This window comes from Hemiscyllium ocellatum, chromosome 12 (assembly GCF_020745735.1).
Source record: "Hemiscyllium ocellatum isolate sHemOce1 chromosome 12, sHemOce1.pat.X.cur, whole genome shotgun sequence".
Lineage (NCBI taxonomy): Eukaryota > Metazoa > Chordata > Chondrichthyes > Orectolobiformes > Hemiscylliidae > Hemiscyllium > Hemiscyllium ocellatum.
This window is the reverse complement of record NC_083412.1, coordinates 89,104,990-89,122,890: the sequence shown is the minus strand read 5'-3', so window position 1 is coordinate 89,122,890 and position 17,901 is coordinate 89,104,990. Positions and strand designations below refer to the sequence as shown.

General features: G+C 54.0%; 1 protein-coding gene across 1 annotated transcript in view; it reads left to right on the top strand.

Moving 5' to 3' along the window:
• LOC132821199 (junctional adhesion molecule B-like) overlaps window positions 1-17,901 on the top strand; it is a 111,026-nt gene that overhangs the window by 49,047 nt on the left and 44,078 nt on the right. Inside the window, exon 2 of the mRNA XM_060833844.1 lies at window positions 2,822-2,887. Within this exon, the coding sequence (XP_060689827.1) occupies window positions 2,822-2,887 (66 nt within the window). The remainder of the gene's footprint in view (window positions 1-2,821; window positions 2,888-17,901) is intronic.

Below are 17,901 nucleotides of genomic sequence, written 5' to 3'. Positions count from 1 at the left end.
ATGACCCACCGTGCTGCCCCTCCTGCTGCTGCTCTATCACTACTCGTCCTTCTCGATGTTAGAGATGTTGGGTTTGAAAGGTGAGGAGTCTGGGTGGTTGTTGCTGTGCATCTTGTAGAAGGTACACCCAACCATCGCCATGTGTCGGTGGTGAAAGGACGGAGTGACACCGCATCCACAAACAACTAGGCGGGCTGCTTTCCTTTGGAGAGAGTCAAGGTTTTTGAGTATCTTTGGAGCTGTATCCACCCAGGCAAGTGGGGAGTATTCCATCACATTCCTGACTTGTGCCTGTAGATGGTTTTGACATTAGGGGGTGAACTGCATACTGGAGAAATCCCTCATGTGTAGGAGCCGGTGTTGGTCTGGGGTGGACCAAGTTAAAAAATCACACAACACCAAGGTATGGTCCAACTGCTTTAATTGTTTCGGAGCGCTGCTCTTTCATCAGGTGAAGGAACAGTGCTCCAAAAGCTAGTGCTTCCTTTTGGACTATAACCTGGTGTTGTGTGATTTTTAACTTGGAGAATTCCCAGCCTCTGGCATGCTCCTGTTAATTCAGCAGAGGGGAGTATTCATTATATGAATAGTGAATTGGTTAATAACTGGAAAGCAGAGAGTAGCAATAAATCTCAGGATGGCAGGCTATTAGTGGTGGAGTACCCTAAGGGCCAGGGTTAGGTCCCAGGCTGTTCACAATTCAGATAAATGATTGGGAGTTGGAGACCTATTATAAGATTTTCAAATTTTCAAATAGTACCAAACTGGTTGGGAACATGAGTCCTGAGGGGAATGCAAGAATACTTAAGGAGGACCTTTCCGATCAAAATGAATGGGCTAGAATATGGCAGATGAAAATTTCAGTAAATAGAAAGGAAGTTATTCACTTTGTAGAAAAACAACAGGCGAAATATTTCTTAAATGGTGAGAGTTTTGAAAATGCAGATACTCGATGGGATGAAGTCGTACAGCACAAAAACAGCCCCTTCAGCTCAACTGCAGGTCGGTCTGCTATAACGCGCATTTCGCTAATGTGAATTGGCTGTAACGCAGTTGACAATTGGGGACACTGTTTCTCAAGCGCGAACTTTTAAAATGTCTGTTGGCTGTAATGTGACTGCATGACTAACACTTTAAGCATTGTTTCTAAAGCAAGGCTGCACAAGAACGCAACCATCGCGTTCTAGAAAAATCACCTGGAGTGCACACTGACCAGGTGTTTTGAACTGAACTAGTCCCACCTGCCTGAGCTTGGCCTGTATCCCTCTGAACCTTTCCTATTCATGAACTTACCCAAATGTCTTTTAAATGTTGTAATGGGCCCGGCATCCACCACTTCCTCTGATTCATTCCACAGACGAACCGCGCTCCGTGTGAAAAGAAAATTACCCCTCATGTCCTTTTTAAAGCTTTCTCCTCCCACCCTAAAAATATGCCCCCTAGTTTTGAACACCCCCACCCACAGGAAAAGACCCTTGTCATTCACCTTATCTATGTCCCTCATGATTTTATAAACCTCAATTTCTTGTTCAGAAGTCAGCGCAGATGCAGCAGGTATTTTGGAAGGCAAATAGTTGGTTGGTCATCATCACAAGGGGGTTTGAGGACAGAATAGGTCTTGCTGCTGTTGTATAGAGCGTTGGTGTGACAGCACCTGGAACATTGTGTATAGTTTTGGTCCCCTTTATGAGGAAAGATATACCTGGCAAAGAGTGTGCTACAAGATTTCACCAGATTAATCCCTGGGATGGTGGGATGGTTTTATGAGGAGAGAATGAGGAAACTGTGATTATGATCTTTCTCGATTTTTGAAAATGAGACGTGATCTTATTGAAACTTATAAAATTCTTGCACGCCATGACAGGGTGGATGTTGAGAAGATGCTTCCCCTGCCTGCTGAGCCTAAAACTAGAGGGCACAATCTTAGCATAAGGAGGCATAGAATCTCAACAGTATGGAAACAGGCCATTTGGCCAAACAAGTCCACACCGATCCTTACCCAGACCCATTCTCCTACCTTATTACTTTACATTTCCCCTGACTAATATTTCTAGCATACACATCCCAGAACACAATGGTCAATTCATCTAACCTGTACACCTTTGGACTGTGGGAGAAAACTCTCGCAGATAGGGGGAGAATGTGCAAACTCCACACAGACAGTCACCCGAGGCTAGAATCGAACCCAGGTCCCTGGCGCTGTGAGGCAGCAGTGCTAACCACTGAGCAACCGTACTGCCCCAAGTGTAGTGTATTCAAGACTGAGACAAGGAGAAATGTCTGCAGAGCATGGGGAATCTTTAGAACTCTCCAGCCAATGGGCTGTGGAAATTCAATCATTGAACCTGTCCACAATGGAATGGATAGGTTTCTGGAGGCTAATGGCATTGGGGGAGCTAGTGCAGGCAAGTGATGTTTAAGGAGATGATTATTCAAATTGAATAGCAGGCTTAATGGTCTGAATGTCTTTCCTATATTCCTAAATCTGTTTGATCAGGCACTTGCTTACCTTTCCTTTCTTCTCCTCATGTGGCACAGTGCCATTTTCCACTTGATTTAATTCTTGTGAAGCAAGATATTCAAAAGCACTACATAATTGTAAGGATTTGTCAATTGTGGTAATGCTGAATGAGACTGCATCTTTGGAATAGGAGGTAGGGGAGGGGGCAATATGTCTTTTCTCACGCATGCTGCAGATGTCAGTGTTGAGACCACTCCCCACCCAAGTCCCACTGTCAGAGTGAATGGCTCTGTGTTTGGACCTTGCAGCCTGGCGGGTTCAATGTAACCTCACTGAGCTTTTTCTTATCTTTCTTCTCAGTTTACCAAAGCCGTGGAGTCGTCATCACATCTTCAAATAAAGAAGTTGAAACACGTGAACATAAGTGTAAGTGTTCAGCAGTCTAGGTCCTCAGCTCTCACATTCCTGCTCTAAAATCTCTCAATTTGTCTTTCCTCCTTTATGTTGCTTCTGTAAAACCATCTGCTTTGACTAAGCTCTTGGCCATCTGACTGAATAAACGAATGATAGCTTGATAACACTCTCAGTGCCATGGGCCAGTTTTTGGAGACACTGGTGTTGGACTGGGGTGTACAAAGTTAAAAACCACACAACACCAGGTTTGTTTGGAAGCTAGTGCTAGTGGACTACAATCTGGTGTTGTGTCATTTTTAACGAAGGGCCATTTTATGATTCAGATACAAATGTCGAATGTTGTTTCTTGTCAGGAGAGATGAATTTACTCAGCAATATGAAAAGTGTTGTCATCATTCTGAGTGATGTTCGACTTGAACATTTGTATGAAATCCTCTACACGTTATTACGCAGAGGCATAAAATTGTTTGGGTTTGATTATTGACGAGACAAAGAAATTGTTTATCATGAATGAAACACAGCGTTGTTCATCTTTCCTTTGTTAAATTAGCAACATGTGTTTCTCTGATATAAAAGTGATGTTCTTTTCTGTCTGTATATGTGAGCTGTATAACTGTCTGTCACCTACTCACCATTCCTGTTACTGAGGCACATATTTGTCTCCCTACCCACTCTAGCAGCCTTGTGACATATTGTGTACAGATGAGGGTCTCCACTGCAGCCTGCTCACCCTGAAATCTATTTGTTGATGTAATGTCTCTTTACAACTTATTACATGGCTTACTTTTTTAAATAAACTAACCAATTCCCTGAGGAGTAATTGAATGATTGCCATTAATATGAACCCCCTTTCTTCCCCAAAGTACTTGTCACCCACCTCCATGCCTCATCATTGGAAACTTTCTGCAGTTCCAGCGCTCAACACGATTCTTGGTGGCGCCACAGAGATGTCAGTCATTTGACTGGCCAGCCCCTCTCCAGGACAAGGCTCTTTCTCCCAGATGGGGGACACGCCAATGAAAAGTAGTTCAATTCCTCAACTTGTGTAAGCTGAGGGGAGACCGAGGGGCCAGGCATAGATGTGTTGTCACTTATTGGTTATTTTCCTACAGGAAGATTTTGGGGGCAAAAGTTCCCAGGCGTGGTTTTAAACAATAGTGTTTAAATGCTAGCTTCTGGTTTAGTGCAGAGATGTGAGGCAGTTAGCAGTGTGACACTAGTGAGAGAGCTTTGATGTTGTTTTGCTATAGATTGTAAATAACAGGCAGCCCATTGTGCTGTCTTAGTGATGAAATACATCTCACACCCATTGTGTTGGATCATATCCAATCTTTTCTCTGACTAAACAGAGTAGAATAAGAGACAGGGACACAGGCAATCAGCCAGTTTTTTTGAATTAAGTAGTTATGTGGCAGACGTCCCAGAAAAACCCAAAGGAATGAATGAGAAAGTGGTTAGGAGTTTTTCTGTCAGTCAAACAAGCTTTTTCCTGTAACACTGAAGCGAAGCATTTTCATTGTTTTTTTGTTATTAACCGGACACAAGATGTACCGATTTCCATTAAGTGCCTTGCTCTATCTGTAAGATTCTCCACTTCCAACATTAGGAAGAGGGTAAGGTCATTGATGAAGCAGCTGAAGATGGTTAGGCCTAGGACATTCTCCTGAGGAACTCCTGCAGAGATGCCCTGGAGCTGAGATGACTGACCCCCAACAGTCACAGCCATCTTCCTATGTTGCAGGTATGTCTCCACGCAGTGGATAGTTTGCCCCTGATCCCCAGTGATGTCAAGTTTGCAAGGGCTTTTTGATGCCAGACTTGGTCAGATATCACCTTGACGTCAAAGGCAGTCTTCCTACCTCGTCTTTTGTAAAATTAACGTGCTGCACAAAATTAAGAGGTGACTTTGCCCTTTCAACTAACTGATGCTGCTGCATGCTGTGGAAGGGTGTGCAGACCCAAGGAGGACAGAAAAGTTCAGAAAGTCACATAGAGGCAGGAGCATGTCGGGGTGCAACAGGAACATGCCTTTGTAAGATTTATCAGTACCCACGCTCTGAAATTGCCTCCATGGGTCATGGAAGAGTCTAGCCACTGTAAAACTGAGCAGCATTGCAGGTAACAGACCTGCAAGTCCTTTTTCTGGAGTGTACAAGCAGTTTATTGCAGTGTGTGGACCTTTGTTTTTTTTTATGGAGCTGTGGATGTAAAGTAATCTGACGGAACTGACCCATGCACAACCCACACAAGACGTTTTGGCTTGTTACAAATTTGCGCATCTTAAACAGCACGTTGGGTGGAGTGTGGATATTCTGCTGTGACCTGCAAATAGATGACTCAGTCTGGACGGGACCATCTGCAGGAAGTTGGCGCATGTGGGAGGGAGTTCTGCTGTGAGCTGCCAACAGGTCTAGAGGCCGTTATCATTCCAGAATGACTAGTGATGGGGAGGCGATGGCCGAGTGGTATAATCGCTGGGCTGTTAACTCGGGAACTCTGGGAATGTTCTGAGGACCCAGGTTTGAACCCTGCCAAGGCAGTGAGTGGAATTTGAATTCAATAAATATCTGGAATTAAGAGTCCCACGGTGACCATGAAACCATCATCAGTTGTCAGGAAAGATCCGTCTGGTTCACGAAAGCCTTTAGGGAAGGAAACTGCCATCCTTACTTGGTCTGTCCTACATGTGACTCCAGACCCACAGCAAGGTGGTGGACGCTGAACTATCCTCTGGTTGCCCCAGTTAGGAATGAGCAATACATGCTGGTCTAGCATGCCCATGATTGAATAAAAAGAACACTGCAGCAATGTCGTGAGAGCCACTACTCTCTAAACACCAGCACTTTTGATATTTGCGCAGTTCTATAACATCAAGCACTCACTGTCGTAGACTGTAAAACATGAAACTGGTGCAGCTAATGCAAGGTTGCATCACCTCACCAATGGCCTTCAGAGGGTGGAAGCTGCTAAGGTGTGCCAAGCGCACAACATACTCCAGAGTCCTTTGACGTAAGCGAGCGACAGAACATTTACATCCCACGCAAACAGTTACAGCCACTTCATCGTGCAGCAGTTCCAGGATTGTGAGGAAGTTTTTCTTTTGGATATGCAGATCTCTGGAGAACAATTCCCAAACCTCACGACTCACTGAACCAGATTCTTTAATCAGGTCGATAAATGCAATGAAGAGTCACTCATGATGTTCTCTGGTATTTTTCAAAGATTTGTCTCGAAACAAAGACCATATCCTCTATTTCCTCTGGAAAGCCCAAGATCATATGAGTCTCTGTCTCCGACGGGATTTCCTCAGTCATAGGAAGTGTGTGATTCAGGAGATTATGCCTCAGAATATTCCCCGCTATGGATATAGAGTCATGTGGCATAGAAACAGGCCCTTCGAACCACCATGTCTATGCTGACCAACAAACACCAAACAACATTGATCCCTTTTACCTGCACTTGGTCCATAGCATACTATACTCTGGCATTTTAAGTGCCCTTCCAGACGCTCCTTAAATGTAGCAAGAATATGTGCCTCCACCACCCTCTCAATTTCCATATTTCTGAAATTTTCTTCTTTTAAAACTCATCTAAACCACTTGCTCTGCAACTTAAGTGTATGCCCTCTGGTCTTAAACATGCGTGCCATGGGAAGAGTTTCTCATGGTTTACCCTGTGTATGCCTGTCATCATTTTGTATATCTCAATCAGATCCCTCACCAGTCTCCTCTGTTCCCAGGAAAACAAACCCAGCCCATCCAGTCTCTCCTCATAACTTGAGACTTTGCATCCCAGGAATCATCCCGGTGAATCTCTGTGTGCCCTCTCCAGTACAGTCACATCCTTCCAGTAGTGTGGTGAGCAAAACTGTACACAGATTTCTGTCTGTGGCCTAACCAATATTTTATAAAGTTGTAACAGGACGTCCTTGCTCCTTTATTCTACCCCCCTGCTAAATGAAGGCAAACATCCCCAATGCCTTCTTTACCTCCTTGTCTACCTGCACTGACACCTTCAAGGATCTATGGATTTGTACACCAAATTCCCTTTGTTCCTTGGGGATCTACCATTCATTGTGTTTCGCCTGCCCTCATTAGGTCTCCCGAAAATTCCATCTGCCATTGTGCTGCCCAGTTTACCAGCTGATCAATATCAGACCTGTACCCTGACACCACCCTCCTCACTATCAATAACACCACCAATTTCAGCCCATCTGCAGACTCACTGATGACACCTTCTACATTCACATTCATTTTGTTTATATGTGTAAAACACAGCAAAGGTCCCAGGACCACTCCCTGTGTACATCGCTGGTCACAGGCTTCCAGTGACAAAAACAACTCGCACCCTTTACCTCCTGTTTTAAGTCTATTTTGGATCCAGTTTCCAACTTGCCTTGAATCACCCGGACTGTTACCTTTTGGATCAGCCTTCAGTATGGAATCTTGTCAAAGGCCTTCCTAAAGTCTATGTAAACCACACCAGCTGTAGTTTCCACAATATGATTTATCACCCTTCCTCCACCTAATTACAATTGTTGCAAACTAGTTGGGGAGGTAGGAGATTTGGGTTAGGGGATGGGGAATTTGGGTCCTTTTTCCTTGGTGTGAAAAAACATGCACCAGTTTTGAATCCCTCCACCTGCAATCCATTTGATTGTTTGTGTGAGCACCCTGTTCGATGGAGCCCCCCCTCCATGGATTGTACCACCTAGATACCCTAAAGCATAACAGCTGTCTGTGTGAAAAAAAACAAAGAATAATACAGCACAGGAACATGCCCTTTGGCCCTACAAGCCTGTGCCACCATGTTTTGCCCTTCCACACTAAAACTGTCTTCGACTCACCCACCCAATTTGTCTATTTATCCTATCCATGCCCCTCAATTTTGTAAACCTCTATAAGGTCTCCCCTCAGCTTCCGACACTCCAGGGAAAACAGCCCCAGCCTATTCAGCCTCTCCCTGTGGCTCAAATCTTCCAACCCTGGCAACATCCTTGTAAATCTTTTCTGAACCCTTTCAAGTTTCACAACATCTTTCCAATAGGAAGGAGACCAGAATTGCATGCAATATTCCAACAGTGGCCCAACCAATGTCCTGTACAGCCACAACATGATCTCCCAACTCCTGTACTCAGTACTCTGACCAATATAAGAAAACATACCAAACGCCTTCTTCACTGTCCTATCTACCTGCAACTCCACTTTCAAGGAGCTATGAAGCTGCACTCCAAGGTCTCTTTGTTCAGCAACACTCCCTAGGACCTTACCATTAAGTGTATAAGTCCTGCTAAGATTTGCTTTCCCAAAATGCAGCACCTCACATTTATCTGAATTAAACTCCATCTGTCACTCCTCAGCCCATTGGCCCATCTGATCAAGATCCCGTTGTCTATACCTCTTATGCTCACATCCAAATCATTTATATAAATGACATAAAGTAGAGGATCCAGCACCGATCATTGTGGCACTCCACTGGTCACAGGCCTCCAGTCTAAGGGCAGCCCTCCACCATCATCCTCCTTTAAGGCAGTTGTGTATCTAAATGGTTAGTTCTCCCTGTATTCCGTGAGATCTAACCTTGCTAACCAGTCTCCCATGGTGGAAGAGCTGCCAAAGGAAGTGGTGGAGGCTGGTCAATTGCAACATTTAAGAGGCATTTGGATAGGTTTATGAATAGGAAGGGTTTGGAAGGATATGGGCCGGGTGCAGGCAGGTGGGACTAGATTGGGTTGGGATATCTGATCGGCATGGACAAACTGAAGTGTCTGTTTTCATACTGTACATCTCTATGACTCTATTTACAGGATCTATATCCCTTTATTCCCTTCCTATTGATGTATTTGCCCTGGTGCTTCTTGAATGCTGGCACTGTATCTGCTGCCACCGCCACCACTGGCAATGCATTCCAATGCGTGGATTCACATCTGAGGCATTGTCATCCACAAAAAGAGAAAGACATAACTTCCAAGTTGATCTGGCCATAGTCTGTGGATAGCTCTGGTGGCTTACAGAAGCACATGGTGCAGGGAGGGTGGGGTGTGTGTACGATACACATAATGGTCAGTACATGAGCGGAGATCTTTGATATGTCTCCTATCAGCCTTGCCTTGACTTAAAGCCTTGTGTCCTTCTCCCAGACAATGAAAGCTCCACATGTTTTTCATCCAGGAGGTCACCTATTTCAGCATTTGTTTAGTTCTGGTGACAGTGAAGCTCAAGCCCCTTGGTCTAGGCCCAGCTGACTTGGTTTGATCCCAATGTTCAGGAGTTCAGTTGGATGGGTGAAGATTTTCCAGATTGGGGGTGAGCTGGGATTGGAATCCCTCTCCTTGGTCAAGTATCTTGGGGCTGAGGCATTGACCTTCTTCCTCTTGAACTTTAGGTTCTTGTGATGTCTTTGTTCACCGGCAGGTAACACTTCCTGCTGCTGTTTTGGTGCTGGCCTATCAGGGCAATCTTTGAGTAAGATCTGTACAAGTCCAGAGCAGTAAGGGAGCTGATGATGTATTGGTTGGGAGTTCTGTGTCCCTGGGAGCATTGAAAATCGCTGCTGTGTTAGTTTCCCGTTGACATTCCCAGGACAGACACCTTACGTCAGGACCCGGGAAAGCAGGTCTTGGCAATCCTCCTGTGGTCTGTCATGAGGACCAGGTAAGTAGTCATGAAGTTCATTGAGAGCTGGTACAAGGCCACTTTTCTGGGGAGTTTGGTGGGGACGCATGTTGGGTCAGGTGCACTGTCAATTTGTGTGAACCGAAAGGGAAGGGACATTGGTGCACGAGATCAACGTGGGGTGTGGTCTCTACACAGTCAGTTGGTGCGGGATTTTGTGTGGAAAGTTTCCCTACCTCTCAGCCAGGAGCCTCAAGTTCAAGCCCCACTCCACGTTTAAGGAAGGGGTCTTTAATATAATACCAAATGGCTTGAATATCAATTGAATCGAATTAGCTTTATTGTCATATGCGCTCAAATGAAAAATTTCTAAGCTGCCACTTACAGCGCTATATTAGGTACAGCATACCGAGGTACAGTCCTTAATTACAGAATAGAGAAATGAAGAAATAAAGTTATATTACAGCTGTACACAGTATAGCCATAGGTCAGGGAAACAAGAAGCAAAATTAAAAAGACAAACATCACAGTCTCTCTCCAAGGGCTCACTGCAGCAGACCAGTGCAGGGGGGCCACCATGTAGCCTGATCACTGGCACCCACCCCACTCCGCACTGGGCCACTACACCCCACTCCACACCAGGCCCCTACACACCAGGCCCCTACACCCCACTCCACACCAGGCCCCTACACCCCACTCCCATACCAGGCCCCTACACCCCACTCCCATACCAGGCCACTACACCCCACTCCACACCAGGCCCCTACACCCCACTCCCATACCAGGCCCCTACACCCCACTCCCATACCAGGCCACTACACCCCACTCCACACCAGGCCCCTACACTACCTTACGCTACACCAGGCTCCTAGACCCCACTCCAAAACAGACCCCTACACCCCGCCCCGCACCAGGCCCCAACCTCCACTCCACACCAGGGCCCAATCCCCACGCCACACAAAGACCCCACCCCCACTCTACACCATTCCCCCACCCCCACTCTACACCTGGCGCCTACCCACACCCCACACCAGGCCCCTACACCCACTCCACACCTGGCCCCTTCCCTCACTCCGCACCAGGCCCCTACCCTCAATCCACACCTGGCCCCTTCCCTCACTCCGCACCAGGCCCCTACCCTCAATCCACACCTGGCCCCTACCCTCACTCCGCACCAGGCCCCTACCCTCAATCCACACCTGGCCCCTACCCTCACTCCACACCTGGCCCCTATCTCACTCCGCACCAGGCCACTACCCTCACTCCGCACCAGGCCCCAACCCTCACTCCACACCTGGCCCGTATCTCACTCCGCACCAGGCCCCTACCTTCCCTTACTCTACACCAGGCCCATACCCCCACTCCACACCAGCCTCAATCCCCACTCCACACCAGGCCACTACACCCCACTCCGAAACAGGCCCCTACCCCCAGTCCACACCAGGCCTCGACCCTCCCTTACGTTACACCAGTCCCCTACACCCCACTCCGAAACAGGCCCCTACACCCCACTCCGAAACAGGCCTCTACACCCCACTCCACACCAGGCCCCTACACCCCACTCCCATACCAGGCCACTACACCCCACTCCACACCAGGCCCCTACACTCCCTTACGCTACACCAGTCCCCTACACCCCACTCCGAAACAGGCGCCTACACCCCACTCCACACCAGGCCCCTACACCCCACTCCCATACCAGGCCACTACACCCCACTCCACACCAGGCCCCTACACACCCTTACGCTACACCAGTCCCCTACACCCCACTCCGAAACAGGCCCCTACACCCCACTCCACACCAGGCCCCTACACTCCCTTACGCTACACCAGGCTCCTACACCCCACTCCGAAACAGACCCCTACACCCCGCCCCGCACCAGGCCCCAACCTCCACTCCACACCAGGGCCCAATCCCCACTCCACACAAAGACCCCGCCCCCCCCACCCCCACTCTACACCATTCCCCCACCCCCACTCTACACCTGGCGCCTACCCACACCCCACGCCAGGCCCCTACACCCACTCCACAACTGGCCCCTTCCCTCACTCCGCACCAGGCCCCTACCCTCAATCCACACCTGGCCCCTTCCCTCACTCCGCACCAGGCCCCTACCCTCACTCCACACCTGGCCCCTATCTCACTCCACACCTGGCCCCTTCCCTCACTCCGCACCAGGCCTCTACCCTCACTCCACACCTGGCCCCTTCCCTCACTCCGCACCAGGCCCCTACCCTCAATCCACACCTGGCCCCTTCCCTCACTCCGCACCAGGCCCCTACCCTCACTCCACACCTGGCCCCTATCTCACTCCGCACCAGGCCACTACACCCCACTCCACACCAGGCCCCTACACTCCCTTACACTACACCAGGCTCCTACACCCCACTCCGAAACAGGCCCCTACACCCCACTCCGCACCAGGCCCGTACACACCGCTCCACACCAGGCCCCTACACCCACTCCACACCAGGCCCCTACACCCCACTCCGAAACAGGCCCCTACACCCCACTCCGCACCAGGCCCGTACACACCGCTCCACACCAGGCCCCTACACCCACTCCACACCAGGCCCCTACACCCCACTCCGAAACAGGCCCCTACACCCCACTCCGCACCAGGCCCGTACACACCGCTCCACACCAGGCCCCTACCCCACTACACACCAAGCCCCAACCCCCACTCCACACCAAGCCCCCACCCCCACCCCCACTGTACACCAGTCCTCCTCAACCCCCATTCCACACCAGGCCCCAATCCCCCACTCCACACCAGGCCACAACCCCCATTCTACACCAAGCCCCCTACCCCACTCTGCACCAGGCCCCTACCCCCACTCCACACCAGACCCCAAACCCCACTCTACACCTGGCCCGTACCCCCATTCCACACCAGGCCCCTACCCCCACTCCACACCAGACCCCAAACCCCACTCTACACCTGGCCTGTGCCCCCATTCCACACCAGGCTCCAACCCCCACTCCACACTGGGCCCCCACCCCCACTGTACACCAGACCCCCACCCCCACTGTACACCAGACCCCCACCCACACTGTACACAAGACCCCAACCCCCACTCTACACCTGGCCCCTACCCCACTCTACACCTGGCCTCTACTCCCACTCCACACCAGGCCCCCACCCCCACTCCACACCAGGCCCCTACCCCATTCTACACCTGGCCCCTACCCCCACTCCACATCAGGCTCCCACCCCCACTCCACACCAGGCCCCCACCCCCACCTCCACTGTACACCAGGCCCTTACCCCCACTCCACATCAGGCTCCCACCCCCACTCCACACCAGGCCCCCAACCCCACCTCCACTCCACACCAGGCTCCCACCCCCACTGTACACCAGGCTCCCACCCCCACTGTACACCAGACCCCAAACCCCACTCTACACCTGGCCCCTACCCCCATTCCACACCAGGCCCCTACCCCACTCTGCACCAGGCCCTTACCCCCACTGTACACCAGACCCCAACCTACACTGTACACCCGACACCAACCTCCACTCTGCACCAGGCCCCTACCCCCACTCCACACCAGGCCCCAATCCCCACTCCAACCCAGGCCCCAAACCCCCACTCCACACCAGACCCCAAACCCCACTCCACACCAGGCCCCCACCCCCACCCCACACCAGGCCCCCACCCCCACTCCACACCAGGTTCCTACCCACTCTCCACACCAGGCCCCCGCCCCCACTGTACACCAGGCCCCTACCCCACTCCACACCAGGCCCCAACCCCCACTGTACACCAGGCCCCAATCCCCACTCCAACCCAGGCCCCAACCCCCACTCCACACAATGCCCCTACCCCTACTCTACACCAGGCCCCTACCCCCACTCCACACAATGCCCCTACCCCTACTCTACACCAGGCCCCTACCCCCATTCCACACCAGGCCCCTACCCCCACTCTGCACCAGCCCCTTACCCCAACTCTGCACCAGGCCCCTACCCCACTCTGCACCAGGCCCCCACCCCCACTCTACAACAGGCCCCCACCCCCACTCTACACCTGGCCCCTACCCCCACTCCACACCAGGCCCCTACCCCAGTCTACACCTGGCCCCTACCCCCACTCCACACCAGGCCCCTACCCCACTCTACACCTGGCTCCTACCCCCATTCCATACCAGGCTCCAACCCCCACTCCACACTGGGCCCCCTGCGCCACTGTACACCAGACCCCAACGCACATTGTACACCAGACCCCAACCCCCATTCTACACCAGGCCCCTACCCCACTCTACACCTGGCTCCAACTCCCACTCCACGCTAGGCCCCATCCCCCACTCCACACCAGGCCCCAACCCCCACTCTATACCTGGCCCCTACCCCACTCTACACCTGGCCCCTATCCCCACTCCATACCAGGCCCCCACCCCCACTGTACACCAGGCCCCTACCCCACTCTGCACCAGGCCCATACCCCCACTCCACACCAGGCCCCAACCCCCACTCCACACCAGGCCCCAACCCCCACTCCACACCAGGGCCTAACCCCCACTCCACACCAGGCCCCAATCCCCACTCCAACCCAGGCCCCTAACCCACTCTGCACCAGCCCCCTACCCCCACTCCACACCAGGCCCCCACCCCCACTGTACACCAGGCCCCTACCCGACTCTGGACCAGGACCCTACCCCCACTCTACACCAGGCCCCTACCCACACTACACCAGGCCCCCACCCCAACTCTACACCAGGCTCCTACCCCACTCTACATCAGGCCCCTACCCCACCCTGCACCAGGCTCCTACCCCCATTCTACACCAGGCCCCTACCCCCCTCTACACCTGGCTCCAACTCCCACTCCACGCTAGGCCCCATCCCCCACTCCACACCAGGCCCCTACCCCGACTCCACACCAGGCCCCAACCCCCACTCCACACCAGGCCCCAATCCCCACTCCAACCCAGGACCCAACCCCACACTCCACACCAGGCCCCAACTCCCACTCCACACCAGGCTCCCATCCCCACTCCGCACCAGGCCCCTACCCCCACTCCACACAATGCTCCTGCTCCCACTCTACACTAGGCCCTAATCCCCACTCCACACCAGGCCCCCACCTCCACTGTACACCAGGCCCCTACCCCCACTCCTCACCAGGCCCCTACCCCACTCTACACCTGGCTCCAACTCCCACTCCATGCTAAGCCCCATCCCCGACTCCACACCAGGCTCCAACCCCCACTCCACACCAGGCTCCAACCCCCACTCCACACCAGGCTCCAACTCCCACTCCACACCAGGCCCCTACCCCCACTCCACACCAGGCCCCTACCCCAACTCCACACCAGGCCCCCACTCCCACTGAACACCAGGCCCCTACCCCACTCTGCACCAGGCCCCTACCCCCACTATACACCAGGCCCCTACCCAACTCTGCACCAGGCCCCTACCCCCACTGTACACCAGGTTCCAACCCCCACTCTACACCAGGCCCCCACCCCCACTCTACACCAGGCCCCTACCCAACTCTACATCAGGCCCCTACCCTACCGTGCACCAGGCCCCTACCCCCACTCCACACCAGGCCCCAACCCCCAATCCACACCAGGCCCCTACCCCCAATCCACACCAGGCCCCTACCCCCACTCCACACAATACCCCTACTCCCACTCTACACTAGGCCCTAATCCCCACTCCACACCAGGCCCCCACCTCCACTGTACACCAGGCCCCTACTCCACTCTACACCTGCCTCCTACCCCCACTCCACACCAGGCCCCTACCCCAACTCCACACCAGGCCCCCACCCCCACTGTACACCAGGCCCCTACCCCACTCTGCACCAGGCCCCTACCCCCACTGTAGACCAGGCTCCAATCACCACTCCACACTGGGCCCCCACCGCCACTGTACACCAGACCCCCACCCACACTGTACACCAGACCCCAACCCCCACTCTATACCTGGCCCCTACCCCACTCTACACCTGGCCCCTATCCCCACTCCACACCAGGCCCCCACCCCCACTGTACACCAGGCCCCTACCCCACTCCACACCAGGCCCCAACCCCCACTCCAAACCAGGCCCCAATCCCCACTCCACACCAGGCCTGAACCCCCACTCCACACCAGGCCCCAACCCCTACTCCACACCAGGGCCGAACCCCCACTCCACACCAGGCCCCAATCCCCACTCCAACCCAGGCCCCTAACCCACTCTGCACCAGCCCCCTACCCCACCTCCACACCAGGCCCCCACCCCCACTGTACACCAGGCCCCTACCCCACTCTGGACCAGGACCCTACCCCCACTCTACACCAGGCCCCTACCCACACTACACCAGGCCCCCACCCCCACTCTACACCAGGCCCCTACCCCACTCTACATCAGGCCCCTACCCCCATTCTACACCAGGCCCCTACCCCACTCTACAACTGGCTCCAACTCCCACTCCACACCAGGCCCCTACCGCCACTCCACACCAGGCCCCAATCCCCACTCCAACCCAGGCCCCAACCCCACACTCCACACCAGGCCACAACTCCCACTCCACACCAGGCTCCCATCCCCACTCCGCACCAGGCCCCTACTCCCACTTTACACTAGGCCCTAATCCCCACTCCACACCAGGCCCCCACCTCCACTGTACACCAGGCCCCTACCCCACTCTACACCTGCCCTCTACCCCCACTCTACACCAGGCCCCCACCCCCACTCTACACCAGGCCCCTACCCCCACTCCTCACCAGGCCCCTACCCCACTCTACACCTGGCTCCAACTCCCACTCCACGCTAGGCCCCATCCTCCACTCCACACCAGGCTCCAACACCCACTCCACACCAGGCTTCAACCCCCCTCCACACCAGGCCCCTACCCCGGTCTACACCTGGCCCCTACCCCCACTCCACACCAGGCCCCTACCCCAACTCCACACCAGGCCCCCACCCCCACTGTACACCAGGCCCCTACCCCACTCTGCACCAGGCCCCTACCCCCACTGTACACCAGGCCCCTACCCCACTCTGCACCAGACCCCTACCCCCACTGTACAACAGACCCCCACCCACACTGTACACCAGGCCCCAACCCCCACTCTATACCTGGCCCCTACCCCACTCTACACCAGGCCCCTATCCCCACTCCACACCAGGCCCCCACCCCCACTGTACACCAGGCCCCGACCCCACTCTGCACCAGACCCCTACCCCCACTCCACACCAGGCCCCCACCCCCACTGTACACCAGGCCCCTACCCCACTCCGGACCAGGCCCCTAACCCCACTCTACACCAGGCCCCTACCCACACTACACCAGGCCCCCACCCCAACTCTACACCAGGCCCCCACCCCCACTCTACACCAGGCCCCTACCCCCACTCCACGCTCGTCCCCATCCCCCACTCCACACCAGGCTCCAACCCCCACTCCACACCAGGCCCCTACCCCGGTCTACACCTGGCCCCTACCCCCACTCCACACCAGGCTTCTACCCCAACTCCACACCAGGCCCCCACCCCCACTCTACACCAGGCCCCTACCCCCACTCCACGCTCGTCCCCATCCCCCACTCCACACCAGGCTCCAACCCCCACTCCACACCAGACCTCTACCCCGGTCTACACCTGGCCCCTACCCCCACTCCACACCAGGCTTCTACCCCAACTCCACACCAGGCCCCCACCCCCACTGTACACCAGGCCCCTACCCCCACTCTACACCAGGCCCCTACCCCACTGTGGACCAAGCCCCTACCCGACTCTGCACCAGGCCCCTACCCCCACTGTACACCAGGCTCCCACCCCCACTGTACACCAGACCCCAACCCCTACTCTACACCAGGTCCCTACCCCCATTCCATACCAGGCTCCAACCCCCACTCCACACTGGGCCCCCACCGCCACTGTACACCAGACCCGCACCCACACTGTACACCAGACCCCAACCCCCACTCTATATCTGGCCCCTACCCCACTCTACACCAGGCCCCAACCCCCACTCCACACCAGGCCCCAACAGCCACTCCACACCAGGCCCGAACTCCCATTCCACACCAGGCCCCTACCCCGACTCCACACCAGGCCCCAACCCCCAATCCACACCAGGCCCCTACCCCCACTCCACACCAGGCCCCTACCCCAACTCCACACAATGCCCCTACTCCCACTCTACACTAGGCCCTAATGCCCACTCCACACCAGGCCCCCACCTCCACTGTACACCAGGCCCCTACTCCACTCTACACCTGCCCCCTACCCCCACTCTACACAGGCCCCCACCCCCACTCTACATCAGGCCCCTACCCCACCCTGCACCAGACTCCTACCCCCATTCTACACCAGGCCCCTACCCCCACTCCACACCAGGACCCTACCCCATTCTACACCTGGCTCCAACTCCCACTCCACGCTAGGCCCCATCCCCCACTCCACACCAGGCCCCTAC